The 25,427-nt window shown below is 41.0% G+C and overlaps 1 protein-coding gene across 8 annotated transcripts in view; it reads left to right on the top strand.

The window, feature by feature from the left end:
• The window catches only part of KLF12 (KLF transcription factor 12), a 229,750-nt gene that overhangs the window by 189,079 nt on the left and 15,244 nt on the right, over positions 1 to 25,427 (top strand). For all 8 annotated transcript variants that reach the window (XM_068182323.1, XM_068182327.1, XM_068182319.1 and 5 more), the window contains one exon: positions 20,234 to 20,391. In XM_068182323.1, coding sequence (XP_068038424.1) covers positions 20,234 to 20,391 — 158 coding nt within the window. The remainder of the gene's footprint in view (positions 1 to 20,233; positions 20,392 to 25,427) is intronic.

Here is a 25,427-nt window from a genome sequence, read left to right as displayed (position 1 = left end):
TGTCTTGTGTGGGTACCCAAGTTAAGCTGAGTTCTGGTGAATCATGCCAGGGAGGGCACTGGCACATGTTAGCTCCCTAACCTGCTTCTCCATACCTTTAGAGATGTCTGTGGCTTGGGGTGGAGAGGGGTAGGGTTAGAGTTTTGAAAATAGCCCAAACATAACATGTTGATGCCCTAGAGCACTACAGTGCCTTCCATCTGTAACTATTCCAAAAGGCTGTTCCCTGAGTGCTCTCTGATGTCCCTGTGTGTCCCAACCATGGCCACACATGTATGTGGGAATCCTCAAAATTCTGATAGTGTCCGTGAACTTAAAGTCTAGTAGCTTGGTTTTTAAAACATATTTATAGGAAACTGCACAGAGGGGTCTGATTCAGTTGAACTGGGATTGTTTGCCCAAATAAAGTGTCTTGTGTGCTCAAGGGCTCACAGAATCAGCTCTAATTGCAGCAGTTTACAAATGTTAAGGAATTATGCATACATGAACCTTTGGAAATCTCTGTTTAAAGTATTTCTGTGTTTCAGTTTCATTCATGTGAATGTTGGAGTTGTGATTGTGTCAAAGGGCATGTGAGAAATACTAATGAGCTGGAGGAGGTACAGTATCCAACCTAAACCCATTAGGGGGAAGACACTAGCAACAGGATGGGGCAAGGACATACTGGCCAATACTAGTGGCTGAGTGCCAAAGCTAAAGGTAAATATTCGGAGAAAAGGAGAGGCATTCAGACAAGGTGTTTTCCTTGAGCAGTAGCTTTCTTTATGTGTTAAGTTTTATGATACATAAAGTAGCCTTGGCTCATCTAATAGACTCCACCAGCGTAGTGTAAGTATACCATGTCCAAAGAGAGAGATTTGTACGATTGTTCAGTGCTTTAAAGCCATATTGTTTAGGTAGACTTTTTTCCCAGTTCAGATTCATTATGAAATGGCACCTTTTTGTTCCATTTCTTGGGTGTCTCTTTTCTGTCTTTTGCCCTTTCCTTTCTGAGGGGCTGTTGTCTATTTTCCAATATTTCTTCAGGTGACTGATAGGGAAAGGGGGAGGGGAGAAATCTTTCTTTCTTTTTTCCCATTTCAGGCCTCAATTATCCTGTATGCTTTGAAGAACCTTGTAGCTTAACTGCAGGAATGGCCTAATTTCTTTTACTGAAAATGCCTTCCAGTCACCTCCCCAAAGTGTGCAGCTTGGAGCACTGAAGTCTTTATCTTGGGGGAAGAGAAGGAAGTATAGGATTGTTTGGAGCATTAAGGAACAAAGACCAGGACACTAGGGAAGGAGAAAACCAAAATTGAAAGGAGGCTGCTGCCATCTAGAGTCAAGTCCTGATGTTGTTTGCCTCTTCAGGAGTGGCATTCAAGTAATATGTATGTGAAAACAATAGTAGAGGAAAACCCCTCAGAGCAATGGAACTGCTTTCTTTGCTTTGCATTTCAGTAGTAATAATAAGAACTTCCAAAAGTATTTTTTATTTTTAGTATATGCTTTTTTGTTTACATGTAATCTAATGTATTAATTTCATTTAAAATATTCTCACCATGTGAAAATTGATACTTAACATAGTGCTAATAGGAGGACAATACTCCTACACTACAAACACAATTACTACATGATTAGAGGAGTTGACAAAATATCTTGGCTAAGCTGGGTACAGATAACTAGGTCTGAAAACATTCCCTTCAACATTGTATTCAGTATGATGTAGTTTTCATTCCTTTATATGATATTGCGAGGATATGCGGAAATACCTGTTTTGCTTTTTTCATCTTTTAAAATATTTATTTTTATAATACAATATTGAATTCCAAACTTCATCTAATGGCCTACTTGAATTGTTGAGGTGTTTTGAGTTTTCTTTAAATTTTAATTTGAAGCACAAACTGTGTAACATGACAATAGACCTGAAAGTATGTGTGTAGCAGGTAACCAAGGTGGTTGGAAAATAAGCTTCTAAGGTGGCATGGCTGCTTTCTGGCCAGCTTAATATTCGACCTGAATTTTAAACCCTTCTGTGGCTGTATTTCTGTAAGTAGTTGCATTGAAAGCAAATTAGATTTAGAAGAATACATGTAAAGATGCTGTGAGAATTGTGGTCTGTGTTAGGACTTGTTAACTCAACAAGTGTCTTTTTGCTTGTTCTTGCGTGATTTAAAAAGTCTGCTCAGTACTTTCCAAGCCGATGGCATTCTTTCCAAGAGCTTGCCGAGTATCCTGGGAGTATGGATGGAAAGGCAGCCTGTATGTTAAAGGGTGTATACAGAGGGGCTGTCCCCACTGAGGTGTTGAAAGGCTTTTCTCATCTCCTTTTTGCCCTCTCCCTCAGATTTTTCTTCAGCTCCAGTCTCTCAGTCCTTTGTGTAACACTATATTGAGAAGTTAGTATGCACAACAGGAGGCAGCTTAAAGTGGGAGATGGAGAGTGCAGGTGCACAAAAAAGGTCCAGTGTAGGGCTGATTGGAGGAAGGCTGTGACTTTGGACTCAAAAATCAGAAAGAAGCTCATATAGTTGTCTTACACTTTTCCCTCTCATAATTGCACTTAGAATCAATGACCTTAGTCTGCACAACTTGAAGACTTGCACCTCGAACTGGAGCAATGGCAGACACATTTTTCTCTTGTGGCACATTTGATGCCTTCAGTTGTCTTTGTCTCCTTTGCTGCTCTCTCTGCTCCTCATCATCCAGTTTCACAGCCCCAAGGGAAGATCCATGATGGGTCCTTCTGGGGAGAGAACCTCTCTTGCACGAGGCCAGTCTCTCCCATCAAGGCAGCACCCTCCCAAAGTCTGAGCTTGCAGGAACAAGCAAACACTGTTGATGAGACCAGAAACCTGTGCTCTCCTGATGTGGAGCAAGCAGAAACTCATGTTTTCATAAGGACTGGGAAGCAAGCTGCCTCATAGCACAGACATTGCATAAAACAGCACATCCCATCCAGTTCCTGAAGTGATGGATACCATTGCATGTATGTGGGAGTAGAAATACGGCATTTCAAGCAGACTGTCCTGACTTCATGTAGGAGAACAGCTCGTCCCTGTAATGTATGGCTTGCAGGGTGGTGGAATGGCCTCATTCTCCTTGGTGGGTTGTAGATGGGGCCAGGGGAAAGAGGGCAGACATCAGGTAGAGCAGAACTGGGCTCAGCACAGCATGTACAGGTTTGAAATACTGTGTCCTAACATTTGGTTCTGTGTGTGCTTTCAGAATAGATACCTATTGGCATTACAGGATCATTATGTCTTTCAATCTCTGGTGCATCCTACTTCAGAGCCTTGATAGAACTGTTAATTAGAAAAAGCATTTTGAGTAAGTTTACATATTTCCATTCTCTATATGTTTTCACTTAGCCTCCATTTCACTTGTGTCATTGAATATTCTTTTAATTTTCAGTTATTCAGACTTTGACCTCTCAGTTTTAGTCAATTAAATGTGTAAACATACTCTATGCTCAGGGACCACATTTTAGCTAGATATATAGAGGCACTTGTGTCTATACATGGAGCACTCCCTAATTTAAAATCAGAAAGTGCTCTTTGTCCTTTCCTTTGGTGCTGGCAGCGTTTCTTTGACCTACGAACAGAAAGGAATATGTTTCTATTTTCATGGAAGTTCAGCTTAGGATCAGGCATTTCACATACTTTGATAAATCTATTCAGCCACTTTCTAAAAAGAGGGCTGTCAAAAATCGCTTTATAGTGTTACTCTTCCTTTTTGTTCTCAGTTCTTTGAATTATCCTATTCTGAGTCTTGAAAATGACTTCACATTCGTCAGTAGTTTTGTCTTTTTCCATTTTCCTCCAGTATGCTCTTGTCTTGTTATGGCAGTGTAGACACAGCTATTAAGAAGTTGTTAAATTCACAAAGTACATAAAGTCTGTTTTCTTTCATGTCCTTTGAACCACTTGATCTCTGTATTTAATTCTGAAGCCTAAAATGAAACTCTGGCTCTGTATCTTTCTCTACCTTGCTCAATTTTCCACAGCTCTGAAAGGAGAATTAGATACATGACACATTACTCATACTATTTTTCTTTGTAGTTGCTGCAATTAAAAAGCATCACCAAAAAGTTTTTGAGGGTTGTGGGGGGATTAAAATTCTCTGCTTGCTGGCCTAACATTATTACCACCTTCTCAATCTCCTTTTCCTGCTTCTGGCTTAATAAACTTCTACACTAACCCAAGATTTCTGTTTACTTTCCTACTTGGGCACAGACATCTCAGAATGTATGAGCAGGACCTTAGTTAAAAAAAAGGTAAATTATTTTATTCGTATTAATTCATTAATAAATTAATTGCATTCTTTGAAGTAAGAGCTTACAAGGAAAAAAATTGAGGGGAACAATACATCACAGCAGGTATTTACTGGGGTTTTAGGTTTCTGCATACTTTCTTCACTCTTTATGCTGGCCACCCATCCTCAGTTACAATGGCTTTTCCTACATGGCATCCATACAACGTAATATCATTGCATTACAGATACAGCACATGGGTCTCATCCTGCAAATGCTCCTGTCCTGCATTCAGTAAGAACATGGCATTATTTCAGGGAAGGGTGCTGCATTCAGTACATGTACAAATCTGAATAAAACCTGAGAGAAGCAGCAAACTGCATAAAAGAGAGAAGCAGCAAACTGCTTAGATTGCTGGAGGGTATAGCTGAGAGGGCAGAGTAAAAGAGTTAAATACTTTTGGCTTGACAGAACAGCAGTTCAGGGCCGTGCAACCTCATGTCTTGGAAATGGAGAAAAGATGGAACAAGAAATAATCAATTAAGACTGTACAGCACACATTAGGTGAAAGCAGTGACAGCAGATTAGTTTAGTCAGTTTAATCCTCAATTTAAAAACTGTCAGCACCTTACTTTTGCATCACAACATATGGTGGGAAAAAAAACCCTTTAGGTTATTTAAGAGAAGCAAAAGAATATAAGGATCTTTTGTGAGTGATCTTTATAAGTGGGAAAGAAGAAAGTATGACAGTGAGCTCTCAGTTTGCTGGGTGTTAAATTTGAGGGACTCTCCTAGTCCTGTTGTAAAGAGTAGCATATGTGGCTGCTGCTCCTTGAATGGTTTATATTACATCCCCCTTTCTTCTGTCAAGATGTCCTGGAGGACCTTTGTAATTACAGGTGATGTCCCTATGCAGCTGCCTTCAGGAGAGAGGATGAGGTGTCAGGTGAAGCATATGTGATTCAAAATTCTGCTACCTTGCAACGTCTTGTCTGTGCTGGGAAAAAGAGCGTGACCCATGTTGTGTGCGTGGCTCCCTGTACTCCCATCATGTTAATCCATGTTTCTGTATCAGTTGTCATGCTGATAGTACTTACAGTTTTAGTTGTAGACCTAAACCCAGGCAGAGCTACAAGGGGAGTGGAGAGGGATGGCTTAAGTGATGGCTCCATGGCAATCAGTAGGAGGTTGTTAGCCAGAGTGACCAGAATTTTTGCCCGAGATAATGATGTGTTAGTAGAGTTATCTTCTTGTAAATTGATTATTCTGTCTTTCATAATTTGAGTCACTGGAGATTTTACTGTTTTAATTATTTTTTTATTTCTGATATTCAATGAGCAGTTCCTCATCAAGATGCTCTGTTAGATTTTGGTTAGCTCAAGTAAAAAAAATATTTTTATTACTGTGTTTCCGTTTAAATAGACACTACTGTCCTTGAAATGTCAAATAAAATATGATATGTCAATTCCTGTATGTCAAACACATGATGTATTTTCAGCCACTCTTGATATAGATGGGTTTTGATGTGTGCTTGATGTATTCTAATGGTGCTTCTTCAGTTCAGTGAATGTCTTGAAAACAACATTGAATGGCACATAAATCACAGCACCACCTATTTCAGGGACTTCTGCCAGAACATGAAGTTGCAGCTTTGAGTTCCTGTGAATATTTGGTCTATAATGGTTCTTTTGTCCCAGAGTTGGGAGCGTGTAGTTTCTGGCAGATTTGCCAGCAGAGCAGAAGCAGTCTGGTCACCCAACTGTTTTATTTAATTATTTTTTTAATCATTACTTTAGAAAAAGAAAACCTGATATTTTCCTAAGAGATCTTTTAGAAATCCCATGCCAGTATTTGGCTTTGTCTGGTGATGGGTATATGATAGAAAAGCATGAAGTAGCACCATAGGCATCGTCACTGTATTAGTGTCAGTAAGGATTTCTCCTAACCACATTCACCTAAAATGTACACCTACTTGAAGGATGAAACACTCACTCCAGTCATTGCAAACAGTAAGTAGCATTTCTGACTTACAGCCCAGTCAGAAATGAGGACAGGTTACTTTCTGATCTTTTCTACTGCCTACTTCCAGGTGGGTATTAGAAAAGATCAGAAAGTAGCCCTTTGCTGGTTGTGTTTAGTGTTAACATTTACTCTTCTGCCTGGAGAACATGTGCATTCATACAGCCATGTGATTCAGTCCAGTCCCAAAAAAATGATACCACTCTGATACTGTGGTGGCAGGAGGAAGAGGGAGAGGAGGTAGAGGTATATAAGCCCACAATTGCCCTCACAGTAATGATACAGAGCATGACTAAGAATACCAGGAAAAATCACGTGCAGTGCTCTGGGGCTCCAAGCCATCTCTTACTCCTTTCCGTCTTCAATCTATTAAAACATAACACATTGCTTTAATGAGAAGCTGTGCGTTTCATTTGTCTATACTTTCAAAGGGTATTGTTGAGTAAGATGGGCATTGAAATGATTTGAGACTTCATAAGAGTGTTGTCTTTCAAAATGGCTTTTAAATGCCGTGCTTTCAGATGGATAGGGTTAGACTTCAGCCCTTCAGAAATACAAGCTCACCCATGGGACATCTGTGTAAACCACATCTCTGCTCTTTGAACTCGAGAGGCTGAAATAAAAACAGCCTGTCACAAAACCAGATGAGCACTGAATAATTTTTTGTTATTGCTCAATTTTTTGTCAGAGAAACAAGACAGTAGAATTTACCATCCTGGTGCGAAACAGAGAGCAGTGCCCTATGCACCACTTATTTGGCTGATATTCTGTGATTTTTTTCATACCCTCTCCCTGCCTGCCTTTTCCATAAGACATTTGTTGGGCTTCTAGTACGAAAAGATGCAAGAGGTCCACCTGCCAGGCCATCAGCCACTGAAAAGCTTAAAGATATTATGGAAATTACTATAATTTACTGAACATAAAATATACTGAAATTCTGACAGCTTGTTTCTGTAGAAAAGACCCTAATAAGAGCAAGAAATAACTGGCCAGGGAACAAAGCTGTTTAATACTACCTGGAGCAAATACCATGGCAGAAGTGCTACAGCTTCATTCTGTGCCTGCTGTGGGGCGAGTGCATGGCAGGAGAGGGACTTTATCATGCCACAAGGTGCTTCTAGGTCACAATTAACATTATTACTATTAAAAAATCCATTCTATCAGTATGAAAGGCTACCTGTGTATGTGTAACTCTTATGGCTGCATTTGAGTGGCCAAGTGTGAGATGTAAATAAGAAATGGATTTTGTGGTTGCTGTTACAGCTAATATGAAATTCATTACAGACTGCCACTTTCCTACCCAGGCAAAGGGGGAGAAGGTGGCCTTGGAAATGGGAGCTTCCAAAGAGCTTCCAATGTGTTGTGTGTCCACATTGTGGTCTTGTGTCAAACTCTACTTCAAGTCTGCAACAACAGTCCTCCTCGCTCCAGCTCTTAGGTATAGGAGGAAAGTATGTAACGCGGCAAAGAAATGAGAAGTGGGGTGCAAAGGCAGAGCCCTGTTCTTTCTGCCCCTTGAAATATGTTTCCTCACCTGTGACTGGGTGTCACAAGGTGCCTTGAGCAGGCACCCTCACGTCTGAGGCAGTATGAGCAGGGACACCTGCCCAGTGTGGAGGTGGCTCCACGAGGCACATGGGATATGGGGACCCCATTGCCAGGGTGACATGTCTGGCTTCAGTTGCTTGTGGTGGCCGCTGTTGTCTCAGCTGATGGCGTGCTAAATGCCACTGTGATGCTGCCCTCCATCTGTCTAATACTTTCTCTTTATTTACTGCAGTTACAGCGATGCCATTCTGCTATGCTGGGAGTTTTGGATTTGGATTTGGTTGTTTTTTTCCTGTGCCTCTTCCAAATGAACAATTGTGACAGCAAAATGCTTTGATAATTATCCCTTTTTACTGCATGTGAAGGCTCCAAATGTTTTAGGAAATTATGGGTGTTTTTTGATCTTTAAAGTTCTGGTATGTTCCATCCCATTTAACAAAACAAAGGAAAACAACATATGTGCAGAGTTGAGTTTTGCTAGATTTTAACAGACTCCTATTTCTCCCATAAAAGCTTGAGTGTAAGCACACTAGTTGTTCTTAATTACTACATTGGCAGCGCTAGCTGATGCTTTATTTGGTGACTGTTTGTAAAATCTCATATAGTAAACAGGCAGAGATTTTAACACATTAGGAAGGGGAAAATGTCTAGAAGTGGATGGGGTGATTTTCTTGTTGTTTTTTTCTCAAAAATGAAAATTTGAAAAGTAGAACTAAATGAGTCCTGATGTGGATTTAAGTTATTAAGCCAAATATCCTGTTGGTGAAGATCTGGGGAAAATAAATGTTTTCAGGGAAGTAATAGGAATTCCAGAGATGAATGAATTGCATCCTGGGTCAGCACAACTGGCTTTGTGCTAATATATGCTGGAAAACTGTAGCAAACAAGGGACCACTGGGTCCTAGACCAGTGCTGCTGACTGTACAGTTAAGATACTTGAAATTCAGAGCACTGTCTTCCAGCCACTCAGATCTATGGACCTGTGCTAATGAGGAACATGTATAAATTAGCAAGGTGAATAGAGTGTCCCATTGCTACCATCCCTTGATTCTCAGCATTGTAGGAGATGCAATTGGGAGGGATATGGCAGCTTCCAAGAGAGCAGATTCCCTTTGCCTCTTTGCAAGGTTCCCTTTGTAATGTGAGTGTGCTTCCAAGTGTGAAAATAAATCATAATGATGGTAGTGTAAATAATAAATACATCAAGTATTGGTGATGAGGCCATGGAAATATTATGTAGCACTAAATAGGACAAGGAACATCATGTGGGTGAAGGATGTTTGATTTCCATTACTAAGGTGTCTGCAAGAAATTCTGCTGGTGACAGGATGATTTCTCTGCATAGATGGAAACTTGGTTCTTTCCCTCATCCCGGAGATAATTTCAAATCAAAGAAAAAAGTTTGCTAACCTGAAAAAAGCGTGGCCATTTAACCTCCTGTTAGAAGATGTTAATTTAGCTGCTGTACTATATGACTATGAATTCTCTTTCTTTTGTTGGGCAGCATTGTTACCAAGTGATTAACGTAACTAATTCTTGTGGGGTGAAAAGAAATAAAATTGCTTTCATAAAGCCTGCAAACATGGATTTTTTTCCCTCTTGCTAGTGTGTAGGGAAAGGCCAGGTAAAAAAATCTGATGGTTGCAAAGCTTGTTCAACTTCATATGTTTTTATCCTTTCCTGAACAGAACATGAAATGTCTGTTGGAAGTAGCAGAATAATTTCTCTCAAATAATTGAATACTTGACATCCCAAGGGGAGACATATGCCCTTTTACCAGTAGGGAAGCATTCCTTGCCAGCAGAATGCATTATGTTACATTTCAAAAAACCTGAAGAGGCAACTTCATTTAAATCTTACCCAGTTTAAATCCCTGCAAAAATTCACATACAAAGTAACAGTGAATATAAACACCCAGGTCCTCAGTTCAGTTTTTGGTTTAGGAGAGGTGGAGCATGCGTGAAGTAAAATCTTGAGCTTTGTTTTGATGGCAAAAAGTCATCCGAATTTTGTTCTTCCCTTTCTAAAGAAGGTTATTGTCATCCTAAAGACACTTGTAGTTTTCCCTGACCAGGGAATAGCCACAGTGAGCCACCTAGTTTTTCAAGTGGATGACCATGAGAGCAAGCCCATGAAGTCACTTCGACCCAGTGTAGCCCAGAGGAGTGGAGTTTCTCGGCTACCAGCCTAACCAAGGCTCTTGGAAAAGTATTATGGTGTATTTATCAGGAAAAATAGGCTTTGTACTCTGAGTGCAACTGGAACAATTTCTGTGACAAGCAGATGTGTTAAAGATGTATTTCCTAGTAGAAAATGTAAACTATATGCCTGCTTACAGAAAACATTTTTATCTTAATCAAACCTCACCTTGCTCATGAGACTTGAGAGTCTAAATGCAATTCTGCCTTGGTGAGAAAGTGCTAAGAGGACCAGTTCATGAAAACAGTACTCTGGTTTCCTCCTTCTGTTGGGAAATCCTATGTTTGACTCCACTGAAGAGAACAGGAGTGTTGCCAGACCTTATGAGGCCTTATATGTCCAAGCTGGATATCACTGTGGCTGGTGACCTGGTGTAATGATAAACAAGGAATTGTTGAAATTTGGCTTTTTGATATGGGTGAAAAGTACATTAGTGCTCTGGTGCATAATTAATTACAAGTGGAAAAACTCTACTTACCACAGACTGACTATTTGCTGGATGGAAATCGGGTTGATTTTAATAATAGAAGAAAAGGAATGTTGCCCACATAATGCAACAGATCTGTGCAAGGCCACTAAAAAGATGTAGTAACTCTTCCAGCTCATATATGGTAGTCATGAGTTCCCCTTTTTTGGAAGTTGTATGTCTGAGTGGTTTCTGCAGCTTTCAGGAACACTTTCCATCCAGGGTGAAGCCACAGATGAAGCCACCAGAAATCTTCCAAATACTAGCAAATACAGAAACTACAACTAGGTAAATTTCTACCTCTGTAAACTATGACACTCAGTGACAAAACCTGGCCCTGTGATTCTCTAGAGAGACAGTTTCCATCTGGGGAATTGGTAGCAAGTCTGGGGGAAGAGGGGAGAAATTAAGGAAGAGAAAAGAAGTGGCAGTCCTTGATAAAGTACTATGAGAGGCTGGGCCTGGCGAAGCCCAGAACATTGCTTCAGATGAGCCTATTGCTATAAATAGGTGTGGAAAACCACAGATGCAAGAAGAGGTAGTGGGTTTTCTTCATATTCCACTAGTGTATTACTACTCTGTTCATGTACTGGGACCTCACTCTACTTTGTTTTGCAAACACAAACAGCCATGAAGATGTGGCAAGGATCTCGTAATCCAAATGAAGGAATACATCATTGATATGCCTGGCTGTAAAGCCAGGTAGAAGGTAGCATATTGAACAGAAAAGCTGATTTCTTGTATAAAATAAATACATCAGTATTCCTTGTTAATGAAAACGCTTAGTGACACAGTCTGTAGAGCCCTTGAGTGGTACAGTTTAGATTTATGGGATGGTTTTCTCTTGTTCTTTTATTAAAAATTCCTTTCAATTGGAGAGGGTGCTCTGGAAGAACAAAACAAGCAAAACTGTAAATCTCAGAATTTATTGGTTAGAAAGTATCTTAGGAAGAGAAACCCAAATCCCTGAAGTATGATCTTGCACTCAGTAACTTTTTTTCCCCCAAATCAATTAAATTATTTAGTCCCTTTTTTTCCTAGACAGATCAAATGGGTATGATAGTTATATTATCTCAGTTATAGATGAATACTTGGCAATATATACTTTCAGACAGGAGCTTGTAAAGGGCTGTGGGGCATAAAAAACCTGGTGTTCGGAGATGGCTTGGGGGGGCAGGCTGTCTTTACATAAATATGTATATAAACACCAAAATGTGCACTTAAGTGTGGTCAACCATTTAGTAGTTAACAAAATCTGCTTGGTGACACGGAGTATGACAGATGACCACCCATAATTGCATTTCACATAGGTATCTAGGGTAATCAAACATTTAACTTATAAGTAATAACCCTTCTGAACAGGAAGAAAGTGAAGGTCATTCACATGAGCTTCAGTCCCAATGGAAAAAATGTCCTCATTTAATATCACTGATTTGGCAAGATGTTAGTGGCAATTTTGTCAGCTAAGGATACAGAACACAGAATTTTTAATCACCACTGCATTTGTTACTCTGACCAATAAGAGGAGGTGGATGCACACACAAGAGTCATCATTGTATAGTCACTGGGACTGACTACTGTGTTGTACAGTGTGAAAAATCAGAATTAGAGGTAGTAGAAGAAAGTGAAATCTGGAGAGCAAGGTCGAACATTTGGGGAGTCCTGCACTAGCAAGTGGAGGGTCTGTACTCTTTGAACAAATAACCAGAACAAAGGTGAAAGACATGAATATATGTACATACTCAGCTTATTTCCATGAAGAACATTTCATCTCATCCCAAGTCTGCAACAGAGTAGTTTTTATTTCCCATTTTAAATAATTTTCTGCTGAGATTACCAGTATTGACAAGGCTTGTTTGCAATACGTGTTGCCAGCAAAGTGTGAAGAAAAAGAATGAATCAGAAGTAAGAGAGGTAAAAAGCAGGAGAGGTTTCTGTGATCTCAGAGCTGAGTTGTAGGTGCTCAGTTACTCAATTTTCTGCTCTGTTTAGAAGGAAAGAAGAGGGAAAGAACAGACTCTGCATTGATGCAGCCTCTGTCTAGAGGGAGAATTAGTGCGGCTGGAGATCCTGTGAATGATCACTGCTGTTCTGCCACCTCTGAAAGAGAGGATGAAATAAGATACTTTTCCTCTGCTAGACCAGGTTCAGCTCCCAGGCCTGAACTAGCATGCATCAAACATGTGAGGCATACAGGATTTCAGGAATTCTTCCTGCTTTCCGGAAGGTACACAATGCTTTGTCTTCAGATTCAAAGAACAGACCATTGCCCATGCACTTTAATCTACTTGCAAGTTCATTGTGAAGATACGTTTCCCCACTGCTTGAAGTTTCCTTTTTTTCATGAATTTTCACTCCTGTTGAGAAAAAAACATCAGGCTAAAGCAAAATAAGCTAATTTTGGAGGTTTTTCTAAGAGAAGTAAAGATTTATGTTAGCTCATGGTCACTTAGTAATCTTTCATTATAATGTGTAGATACATGTGTTTATGAATATAAAAACCTTGTAGGAACTATTTAGAAAAAACAAGCATTCATTTGAAACTCTCTTTAGAATATGAGTGTGGCTGAGCACTGGAATTCATTGCCCAGAAAACTGTTGCTGTTTTTTTGGGGTTTTTTTTCTGTCTTCGAACATTTTCATGCTTAAACAGGACAAGACTGTGAACAAATTAGTCTACCTCTGAAGAACCTTGCTGAGCAGTAAATTTATAGTTCCCTCAACAGATGAGTTTTTCTGTTATCTTTATTCCATGATAATACACCATGTTAAAAAAAGAGGTGTTAACATGGGCTTCAGCATCCAGAGCCGTCTTTGCACTCTGTTCAGCCATCCTGATGAGCTGGAAGGGTCAATATTGCAGTTGTGCCTCCTCTGTAACATGCACATGTTAGAAAAAATACTTCTAAACATATGTAAACTGCTGTCATGTGTCACCTCAGAATCTCTGACAAAATCTAAGGGCAAGTGTCTCATTTAATATGAGTCTGTCTGTCTAAACCAAGGGAAAGGCAGAGCAGTGAAACAGAATTATGTTTAATATTACTGAAAATGTTAAGTCTGTGTGTAAAACATAATAGCCTTCCTGTCAAATGTGTCTAAAACCTTTGCAGGTAGAAGCAAACTCTATATGCTCTGGCATGTTAGGAGAAACATGAAATTCATCCTTGTTAAGGAGCTTCTCAGTAATTCAGTAGGGCTGGTGTGGGAGTTGCTGTTGCCCAGGTTTGGCTACTGCTGGATGTAGTAGCGCAAATTGTCATACAGCCATGAACTTTCTCAAAACCAGGAAGAAGCATTTTAATAATGCAGGCAATGCCTAGGTGCAAGGTAGTTAGCATGTAATTCCTGTGCTCGTTCACAAAGTAGCTCTCTAGGGTAAAACTTTGTTGGGTAATAAAGGTAAAATAGATGGAAAATTTTGGTAGGGCTTTTTCCTGTGACATTTCAGAGTTCATAATAGATTCAATTTGTGGGTTTTCTCTGTCAGAAGTGCTTTACAGTCCTCCAGTCACCAGATCAGGGGGCTGTGCTGGGGCATGTCAGAGATGCTTTCTGGACATGTGCTGGCCATGTCAGCTTCCTTTCCTTAGAAAGCCAGAAGAGAGGAGCAGCATGAAAGAGAATAGGGTGTGTATTTGGGTCTCAGTCCACTGTGGAGCTGGAGTGTACCTCAGAACACCAAATCCTAAGAGCTGGAAAGTGCTCCTGAATCCCACAACACAAATATAGATCAGAAAATGAAATTACATTACGTGAAAAGTTGCTACAAAATAAAGTAATTGAGAGTTGGAATCTGGGAAATGCGATTCAAAGCTGCTTTTCAAAAAGGCACAGAGTACTCACATGTCTATTAATGTGTGAAACTTAAGGTCTTAACTAATAGAAGATAACTTTGTTTTAAGTGACATCAGCTCCACAAATGAGTGGTGTGCTGCTATAGGTGTGTTCATTCAGATAAGTGCCAGAGGAGCCAAGGAAAGGTGTTGGGACTGTGCTTATCCCTGCTTCTGAGGGTTTTTTGTGGACAGCTGCCCTGAGAACCAAAGGAGGACTGACAGCTGCTGTGGGGGTGTGTGAGCATGCTGTTCAGTGTGCCCAGGGGGTGCCATCCCACACTGAATCCAAAAGCTGGGATTTTAAAAAATTATGTCTATAGTTAGTCACTTAACAGCTCTAGTTTCTATAAATGTTAAGCAGCCAAAACCCATGATACTTCTTTCTGCAGCCCTGGTTCCCTTCGAACACTGAACAAATGCTAGAGATCCAAGGATTTTCTCCAACTGCTCATTACCATCTGAACACAGGCATGTAGTACTCTAGTTTTCTGCTTTTATATAATTCGCCTGCACTTTTAATTACTATAACTTACAGGCTGACCCAGAACCTTTGCATGTCTCATAAAGTAAAGATTCACATTGCTAAATTTATACATTATTTGAATATTTGAGTATTGAGGTATTTGAATATTTGAGGTATTTTTCCCTTAAAAACATAAAACCTGTAAATATCTGAATATCCAATACTGAACTGAGGGTGGGCTATGACTGCTTCTATCATGTGTTGCCAAAGCACAGCATCAGCTCATAGTTATTCAACATGGCCATATCTCCCAATTCTTGTTTTCAGGTAATCTATTTATGTGGGTATTTTTCTGTGTGTTTTATACTCAAATATTACAGGAAGCAACTTTTCTGTGGAACAAAAGCTGGATTGTCCATTTGTTTCTGATGTTGATTGCTTATGTCCACGTTCTCGATTTCTTCACACATGTTCTAAATTAACATGGAAGCTGTGGTAATCACAGCTGGTTGCCACTAAAAGGGGTGATGACACTACCCTAAGCCATGGCCACAGGTTCCCATCCTCTGCCATATGTCAATGCAGGTACTTGGCAGACTCTCCTGCTTAGGGAGTCAAGCTACCAAAAGCTTCCCTGATTTTTTTTGGCAGAATATTCTTCTCGTTACCGTGGGTCCTGCACCAGCTTGCTGCACAATCAGGCAAGTGCTGGTGCCAACACAACAGAAAGCAGCTGGAGTGGAACTGTCCTGATGTGCCATCTCAGCCAAATCTTGCACTCAGAGCCCCAAAAACAAGCCCCAAAAAAAGCACAAGAGGACCACAACTCATGTTACACGGGCTGAGCAGATGCTGCATGGGTGTGAGCCCCATCTGGTTTTTCTTCCTGTAGTAGCCAGAGTGGAGGGGGACATAGCTGATACATCCTGGGCCTCACCCCAAAGGGAAGAGAACATCTGCTTTTAGCAGTCATGCACTGTTGCTAGGGTGCAACCACAAGTCTCTCAATAACTACAGGGCCAGCTAGAGAGGAAGGTAGTGTAGCATGATTGCTATAGAGGAGAGACTTAGGTAAGGTGACAGGGATGTTGGGTACAAACTGGTTTGACCTGATAGCCCTGGATCATTGTTTTTTCCATGAGGACTTTGGAGGCAGGCAGGATGTGTTGCCAAAGAGTCTGAGCTCATAGTGGAGGGGCCAGGGAGGAGTAAAAATGGTAATCACAAGGATGAGGATGCAGCACTGGGGCGCTGTTTGGTTTGTAGAGCAAAGAGTGCAGCGTGGCTTGCTGCACGTCCCTCGCTCCTTGCTGGCCATGTCAGCCAGCCCTTGGCCACCTCACTGGCATGCCAGCAGCACCCAAGAGCTCGTGCTTGGGTGGCCGAAGGTAACCCTGTGTGTTTGCCACAGGGTGAGCGCACTTGAGCACACCGTAATTGGAGAGCAGCCAGCGTGCAGGGACTTGTGGTGTGTCACGAGACTGAACACCGTTCAAGGCTTTAATAAGCAAACTGTGTTACCCAGGCAGCTCTGCTTGGCATATTGCTCAGAAAACACAGGATCAGTATAAATTCACCCATTACATGTGGTTTTTAACAGTGTTACTGCCTGTGCCAAGGGCTATTCACAGTCCATACAGAACAGAGGCAAAACACCAAGGGGGTCATGGGCAGCATTCATAGAAAGGAAAAATAATCCTGCAACCAAGGTTGTTATAATCCACATCGCGTGCAGTGCAGATCCCGTTCAGCAGAATTTCATGGCCATCTAGTGGTGAAGCCCTAGTCGATGTAATGTTTTGCAGACTTCTTTCTATCAGAGAGACAAGAACTTGGCCATGTGTGAGTTGCAAAGATGCATGTTTTCACTTCTAGCTGGAAGTAACATGGCTGAAATTTTATAAATCACCCTAAATGCTCACATTGGTTTTATTCATTTCACCCTACCAACCATACTGACTACAGGTGTTGCAGTAGCTTATGGAGGCAGCCAGAGGTCTCCCAGGATTCTTATTAGATGTAACAATTTCTACACTAACATGGAAATTACACTGGTTTTAGAAATAACGAGCTACAAATAAATAAACATCAAGCTGACACATCAGAACCCAGTTCTCTTCTTTGTTAATTTATTTTTGAACTTCATATTTCAGCAGTGATTTAATACATCCTGCTGAGCTGTTAAGTGTGGCTTCAGTCCTACTGCAAAAGTCCACCTTGAGCCTTAAAGGCTGCCTGGGATTGTGGCCATTAACAGAAGAATTGGCAGCTCCTCCTCAGGGTACCCTGGTAGCTCTTGGCTGCTGACAGGTTTCCAAGTCTTCCCTCTGTGCAGGTTCTTGGGGGACACTTAAATTTGAAAGAGGCTGCTACGATATGGTTTGTTTGGGTTTTGTTTGGGGAAAGAGAGGCATTGTGGTCTTTTCTGTGGTGTTTTTTCTTTATTTATTTTATAGATTTTTAAACAAAAAGGAAAACTAAGTTAGTTAAAAAAATAAATGCCTGTGAATTCCCTGACACATCCATTTCAAAGTCTTTGTCTACCATGGTGCCATCCACCAGTAGTTTTGGGAACCCTGTGCTGACCAGAGACAGCTGGCACAGCCCTTGTGGCCTTCAAAAGGCACAGAATGTGATTTTGAGGACTTTCCTTCTGTCTATTTGTTTGGTGAGGGTATTTTATAGAAATTGCTGGAGAAAGAACGTATCCCTTTACTGTTTGCGTGGCAAAGGGAGAGAACATCAGCAAATCATCTGAAAGTTACTGTGAGAGGGACTAACCTGAGGAAGCTCAAAAAAGCACTTTGTGCTTTTTTTAGTGTCTTTGGTGATATCCCCATTTAAAGTCACACAGCTTTTTCAAGGCTAAAACCAAGCTGGTGGTGTTAGGTAGATTCTGGCTCCTTTTCCACCTTTGAACATGTCTGCACTGGGAGTCCCCCTATGCCACAGGATTTGAAGTGGCAGAGAAAAACCACCTTGGACATATGCTCTCACTTGCCATGTGGGTCTTCTCTACTGATTAGTTTGTCATTTATGCTGCACGGCTGCGAAGGGAAGGCATGAGGTGACATTTGCTGGTTCTAGCTGACAAGAGCTTTTCTCCTTGCTGTGCTGAGCAAGCGATGACTGTGAAGCTCTCAGGGGATGATGACACTATTCATCACCTTCTGTGACTTAGTCAGTTATTTTCCCTTCTGTGGGATAAGTAGGGTCTTATACTTTTTAGAAAGAGAGAGCAATCCAGTCAAAAAGCAGCAGCATTGATTGTGTGCCACCTTCATGGACTGCTCTGTGCCATCCTCTTCTATATAATATCTGGGAAAGCACAGAGCAGTTCCCAGCAGTGAGATCACTTTCTCGTACGTGACAAATAGCTTTTTATGAGGTGCTGACTCTTCTCAAGGTTCAGTTTGTTTCAGGGCTAGAAATTGCAGCAGCATATTAAGCTTGATCCTCCTCCTATATTTAAATGAGCTGTACTATCCAGGATTTGAACACTCTGTTACAAATTAGGGTTTTAAGACAGCTCATAAGTTGCTTGCAGAAAAAAGATGCACAAGTTTTGAGCACTGGATTTTGTATGTTCAGTATTGACCTTTAACATTTGATTTACAAGTTTGCTTTCATTTCAGCTGGTGGGATGTTTAAAAAAAACCCTTCTGGAGTAGTGAAACCATTCTCAGTGAATTGTCTAACCCAAGACTTCTATTTGTTCTGAGATTCAGATGCTTAAATGCAATTCCTAAGCCATTTCTGTGAAAGCTAGACATACCTGTATTCCAGTAATATAGTTAAAGTGATAATGTTTCTTACTCTCTTGGGGACAATTTTTGCCAGCTAATGTTACTACGGCTGTCTGTCCACTTCCGTCTCCATTTCAGGAATTCTCTGCACATCTGTTTACATGCATCATATTGTAGGCAAACATAATGAATCTGGAGAATCTCTTGCGTGCAGGGGAAATATGAATATATGTTAAAAGAGTACTGCTCAGAAAGAAAGTACTTTTTTTTCTTCCCATTAGTGCTTCAAATTAGGATTGTACAGTGAAGATATTTAAACAAAAATAAAACTGTGTAATTCAAGGCTTAGAGATCTGTATGCGGAGAATTAGAACATCATTGAAATCACTGATGGTGCTAATGGTGTGAGATTAGTAGTCCTCAGCAAGTTCTGGAAAGCTCTAGGAGCTCAGTGTATGCAGTAACAGCTACGGCAGTGCAGGAGCTCCTCTGACAGGAGCTTGCAGGTCGGTGTTATCAGAGGTGCTTCCCAGCAGATGCATCTTTGTGCTCCTTTCAAATGCCCACCTTAGTACCCTGTAGCTTCCCAAAAGTTCATGCTTTTCCTTCAGATTGATCTTAAGAGTCTAAAAGAGCAGGCTAATGAGTCTGTAGCCCATTTACCTTGAATGTCAATAAACCTGGGAAGCCCCAGAAACCTGATGAAGGGCAGAGTTGTTCCAGTACTTAACTAAACAGGCTGCTGTAGCTGTGGGTGATCCTGGTTGCTGTGCAATATAATCGTAGTGAGGTTGATAGGATGATCAGTTAATAATGATTTATGGCTGAGTGGTATGATTACTGGCAGTCAATGAGAGTTTGAATCATGGCCTTCCAACTTGATAATAATTTATCTAACCAAGCCAAATGCATTGCAGTAGCAAGGCTTTTTTCAAGTAATGGGTCCAGCACACACTGTACTTAGAAACTCATGCAACATTACTTCAATGCTGTATTTTTAATTGCTTAAAATTAGGGTAACTGATAGGCCATAGGACATTGCTGTAAATGAAGTATCTTAGATAAACATTTATGTGTTTCTGTGGGGATTGCTCTCTGGCCTTGTTCTAATAAACTTCATTTATCAGTGGTCTGAAAGAAAATAAATTTCATTGGCTTGCACGTGATAGATTGAGAACTGCTTAATGAGAAAATGGAAAAATCGCTGCTGCAGGGTGATCTGGATCTGTTAGCAGTCTGCATTCAAGCAAACAACAGGTGTTTAGCCTAATGTGAGGATCCATAGTTCAGATCTGGGTACTGGAAACACTTTTTCATAAAAGGTTTCAGGCTTTTTATCTATTTAAACTTGTCAAAGAGAAGTTATGGAGGCTATATATAAACTTGTTTAGAAAACAGTTCAGTGAACTTGTACCTGAACACATGTCAAATAGAAATAGAGCTCAGATAAAGTCAGGCTGCTTCATTACTGGAGCAGTATTTCAAGGATCATGGTGGGTTTTTTGGGGCAATAAGCACTTCTAAATCAAAACTTCAGTTATTTCATACTGCAGAATATGCTCTAGTTCAAGCACTAATTGTGTCAAAATGTTGAAAGGGAAATAGATAATTCATTCTTTATGCCACTTCTAGCACAGTCACTTCTGTTACAGCTGATTTTTTGGGGCCTGGGCTATACACCATGCTCTTGCTTCATTTTTTTGCTTCTGTTCTGTTTTTCAGCTCAATTTCTCCATTCAGTATTGAGAGCACAAGGCGTCAGAGGAGGTCTGAGTCTCCAGACTCCAGGAAGCGGCGCATCCATCGGTGTGACTTTGAGGGATGCAACAAAGTATACACAAAAAGCTCCCACCTGAAGGCTCACCGGAGAACGCACACAGGTAAGATTTGCTGTCACTGTCCACTGTGGTTAAGAGAAGAAGGTATCTTTCTGTCCAGTTTAGGGTATAATGAGCTTGTCATCCTACACTAAGAGCCAAAGGCGGGTACCTGAATAACAGAGATGTCTGTGAGTGCACTGGCATTCTAGTGCAGATCAGGAGTGTTCTTTTGAGTGGAACTTCCCTGTCATTCCCTCTTGGCAGCCCAAGACTGGTGTCAGCACCAACCAGACTCTTCTCAGATGAAACTAAACAGAAAAGTGGCCTCTAGGGACATACTTGCTGTGCTTCAAAAAACCAAGGGTGATCACTGCTTGGGACCAACCAGAGCTAGTCCAGAGGGAGCCATCAAGAGCATATAGTGTGGTCATGAATCTTCATCAACATTTTTGTCACTCTACAGACCTGTTTCTTACGAAACTGCTTGCTTTTGCGGAGGTAGCCTTTGGATGCCTGGAACTACTGAAATCCTTCAGTTCAATTCAAGGGTAAACTCAAGTTCCTAATATGTCTTTCTGGAGGATTTCAGAGGCACCTAACCCATACTGGAGAGGGAAGTCATCACTGTATGAGAATTGGTCACACTAGATTCCTACAGCAGACAAGCAAGAGAGATGCTTAGAGGAGCTGGGCCCCATTCAGGGGTGACCATACTTAACACTCAGTCAGTACCTTGTGTCCTTATTGACTTTATGGGCTGTTACTAATCTGTTTGACAGGTATGTAAGGGTAGTTGAAGCAGTGATGTGTAGTAGTTGTAATTTTATTGTGGATAAACTCGGGAGCAGCAATTTGAAGTTATCAAGAGCAAGTCTAAAAGGGGATTGATTGGATGGCTAGAAAGGCAGTGAACAGAACACTCTGAGCCTCAGTGCTGTTCCTTACTCTGATGCTGATTTGCTTAAATTAAATTTATTGATCTCTCTGCTCTTAATGGACTTCAGCATTCCTGTAACTCCTTGGAGGAAAGATGGTGTTTATCCAGCGTATAGGACAATGTTGTTCTTTGCTGAGAATCTGCTGGCACTTTCTGTGATCTGATGGTACTCTAAAGCGTATGACATATTATTTTATAAAATTAAGTGAAGGCTTCTCCATTTCAATTGAGGCCACATCTCCATCACTTTTTCCAATGTGTCCTTTGGCTGGTAGGACTTCTTTTGAGAGGAGTTCTGAACAAGGTTCCATTCTAATATCCCCTACTAAAACAATTTTTGTAAGCTACAAGTCCCTTCCTTAAACAACAGAAATGTTCTGGTGATCTGGAAATTTCATTACATTTCCTTCCAGGCCAATTCTCCTGGTTTTTTCACATCTTCCCATTAAGATGAATCTTCGGCTCTCCCATTATTTGTCATGTCCTGTCTTAATTCTTTTTTTTGTCTTTCCTCTTCTTTCCTATCTTAAATGTGGTCTTTCATTCCTACTCTTCTAATATCTTTTATATACCCTTACCCTGTCACCATTTTCTGTCATTCTTGTTTTGCCTCTTTTATCCCAGTCTAACTCTACTCTGTTGTTTTCCTTCTCACTGCTGGATTTCTATGTTGTTTCTTTTCTTGCCTGTATCACCCTTTGAGCATTACATGGCTGTAACAGATTCAAAGACAGACAGCCCAGCAGAGAAGAGCCGTAGAGGGTTTGTTTTGAAACAAAACCACCATTTATTTACACCACAGGGAAGTCACTTTTTTCTATCCTGCCAGACTGGCGACCAGCCCAGGAGTATAAGCAATCACCATGGGAGTTACCAAACTAGATGTGGACAACCTCAGAAATGTCACACCCAAGACAGCCCAGAAACAGAAGAGGCTCTTTTCTGCCATGACATTTTAAAACACTGAGAATTACATCTGTCAAACGTCTATAATTCATCAGTGATCTCATGGGGCAGACCAGTGTTTGCAGGTAATGCACCCTAAATCAGTGTTAGTTAGTCAACGCTGCTGAATCTCAGGCTGTGCACATAGGGTGCTCAGAAGTAGGCACTGAGGGCTTGAGAGGATGTAGGCAAATCCCAGTTTAAGCATATGTAGCTCTCCACCAGCACAAAAGGAGTTTGTCTACCTGCTGTAATCGTAGGATCCATATCCCCAGCCATGGTTCCCTAGCAGCTGGTGTCAAGGCTATGCTATCTGTCTGGGATCTCTGGGTAGTCAGAGAAGAGGGATTGGCTCCTCTGGGGCATGTTATTCCCTCTTCAGGTGTACCCAGAGATTGGCTTGCAAAGGTGCTTCTCTTTCACTGCTGAGAACAGAGGAAGCCCGGATACCTGCCAGGCTGTGAGTTGACTGAAACAAATTCCCATGCCAAAACACAACTGCCTGAACTGTTTTGTAGTCATGCTGGTAGTTGGTTTATTACTTCAGGGAAAAAGAAAAATAACATCGAATCAAAAACCTTCATTAAATAGTCAGCTGATAACTGCTTTATATTGACATTGCAGCAGGCATGATGAAAGAAGCGTAGTCTAGAAAAAATGGTCAGTGCTGAATTTAGCCAGTGGATCCAGTGAGAAAACCTGTGTCATGCTGTTAAAATTAAATGTGTTTTACGCGACGCTTCAGAGGTCTTGATAAGAATTTGGTATATTCAGACTTACATGTAGCCTTGGCCATGAGCATACTCATCTTGTATTTGACCATGTACTAATCTCATCTTGCATTTTTTATCTTGGCCTTTACTTTTGCTTCAGGCAAAGGAAGATAATTATTCACGTATGACCCACAGTAATTAGTGCAGTTTTGGATAAGTATAAATGAAGTATGACAGCTATTCACGCAAGAGTGAGCAAGTTTCAGTAGGAAACTTTCTGAGAAAAGATCACAGAAACTCAGCATTGCATAATCTGTACCTTATTTTTTTTAGGCAGGCTGATCTTGCTGACAGTTGTTTACCTAAGGAGTATTTGCTTGAGAACTTTTTTTTTTTCATTTACTCGATGATCTTAAAGATCTTTTCCAAACTACATTATTTTGTGTGGCTAGCCACTGAAACATTCACAGTCGTTTTAACACAGGAGGAAAAACAATGTGGTATTATGACAGGGTGAACAGATTTGTTGGTTGGAAGGTATACTTCTTTTCATCCTAATGGAGACCGGAAACAGAATATTATAGATGGTAACAGTTGAATTTAGTTCTCTTGGAGTAACTCCTAGGTGTTTTTAAGTATGCTGTCATCTAGCTCCTCAATACTTGCCACCAGTGTCCTCAAAACTTAATGTACTGGTGTGGGCATGGAGTCCACTGGGGGGCGGACTTGAATTATGTATTGTCTCTCTGACTGGGAAAACTGCAAGTGAAACCTCTGATAGATAGAGCATTGCATGAATCACAAGCACTGGTATTAAATTTCTCTTTCTAGTATCAGCTTCTTGTTTTTGTTTTGCCAGATCATCAAATAAAGCTATCAGGAGGTATCAGGTGTGATGGAGAGCCTTCAGGGCTCACAGGCAATCTCGCAGCTCAGGTTTATCAACTCTTTCTGCAAGGAGAAACTGTGAGAAATCGGCTCACCGGACTTGCATTGAGCTAGTTTCTGCTTCAATGAACTTAAAGAAAATTACTAATGTGTGACTCCACAAAGGAATAATCTAAAATGGGAAAACCAGCAGCCATGGGTTGCATTCCCGGTTTGTGTTCATCTGTGTTGCACTTGGCACAGGTACTGGTGCTGGCCCCAGGAATGGGGAGAGTGTAAATGCTGTTTAGGGGTGTGCACCTAAGGGGTGCACCTGTGCAGCCCTGGTGGGACCCACCTTCTTCACTTTGCTGCTTTTACTTGAAAGTTGGAGAAGAAAACAAGTCAGAATGCTATTTAATGATATGTAGTGGCTATTTCAGTCCTTTTAAGCAGTACTAAAGTTGCCATTGACACTTCCAGTATGACATCTGAGTCCTACAGACTGAGTAATACTGGTTCTTTCCACTGTATGAACCTCTAAACATCTGAAGTTGGTCATGGTTAAGTCCAATTCTAGTTCATCATGGCTACCCCCTTAGCATATGGAGAAGCCTAAGGATTTTAAAACATTGTATGAATCATCCTGAAGAAGTCAACAAAGAAGATGCCTGCTTTGAGATAATGTGGGACATAATTTTAGTGTCTGAAACACAAGAGATCTGTTCTGTCTCACCTCCACAGTATTTTCATTTACTGTAGTAGTAATCAGCATTCTGTATTTCTGTGCAACCTTATTTCAATTGTTAGTTTAAAATTTCTGAAAGAACGTGACAGTGCGGCTTTCTGGGGTCAACAGCTGCAAAAGCCTGGGACTTTCCAGCATGAAGTGGGAATGGATTTAATCCATGGGCGTAGGCACCATTTATCCACAGGCATGGCTTTGCTCCTGCCTCGGAGGAGTGGAGGAGGCCAAGATCTGTAACCAGAGCACTTTTGTGGGACTTGGATACTGGGCTGCAACTGCTGCTCTCCATCCTGCCCCAGTGGACACTGGGTCTGAGTCACCCTTCTCAGTGCTGCTGCTGCAGTAGAGGGGCTGCTCTGCCAGGCTCTTGCAGAGCCAGGCTGAATATAGCCCCCAGGCCAAGTGAATTGTTTTAGTGTTTGGTGCTTTGTCCTTGATCAACGCCTATATCATTCCTGAGAGATGAGAGCAAATACCTTTGCCACAGACGTAATGAAGCCTATTTGTCAGTGTCAAGGGGTCTTCAGCAGTTTTACATAGAGACAGTAAACATCTCAGAAGTACAGATTTGTACCTGAGAAAATGACAGCGTTCCCTCCCCAAGATGTTCCTTTGTAGCTGTGTTGAGACACCACCCTAGAAGAGAGAGGTCTAGTGAGTTACATGGGTGTTTTATTTAGTCTGTTCTTTTTCAAACATTGCATTCCTCTCACTCACTGTTGCTCCATATATTATTTTAATATGAAAGGGCCCCTGTCACTAGTCTTTGTTCACATTTTCCTTTGAGCGTTTTCAGAGTGGACTTAAAAAGTCAGAGGCACCAAAAAAGCTATTTTTGTTCTGTAGGTTTTAAAACTCCATTCATTACCTGTTGTTTTTTTAAGGT

Source organism: Anomalospiza imberbis, chromosome 2 (genome assembly GCF_031753505.1).
Source record: "Anomalospiza imberbis isolate Cuckoo-Finch-1a 21T00152 chromosome 2, ASM3175350v1, whole genome shotgun sequence".
Classification (NCBI taxonomy): domain Eukaryota; kingdom Metazoa; phylum Chordata; class Aves; order Passeriformes; family Viduidae; genus Anomalospiza; species Anomalospiza imberbis.
The sequence above is the reverse complement of the archived record's forward strand: the minus strand, read 5'-3'. Positions and strand labels throughout refer to the sequence as shown.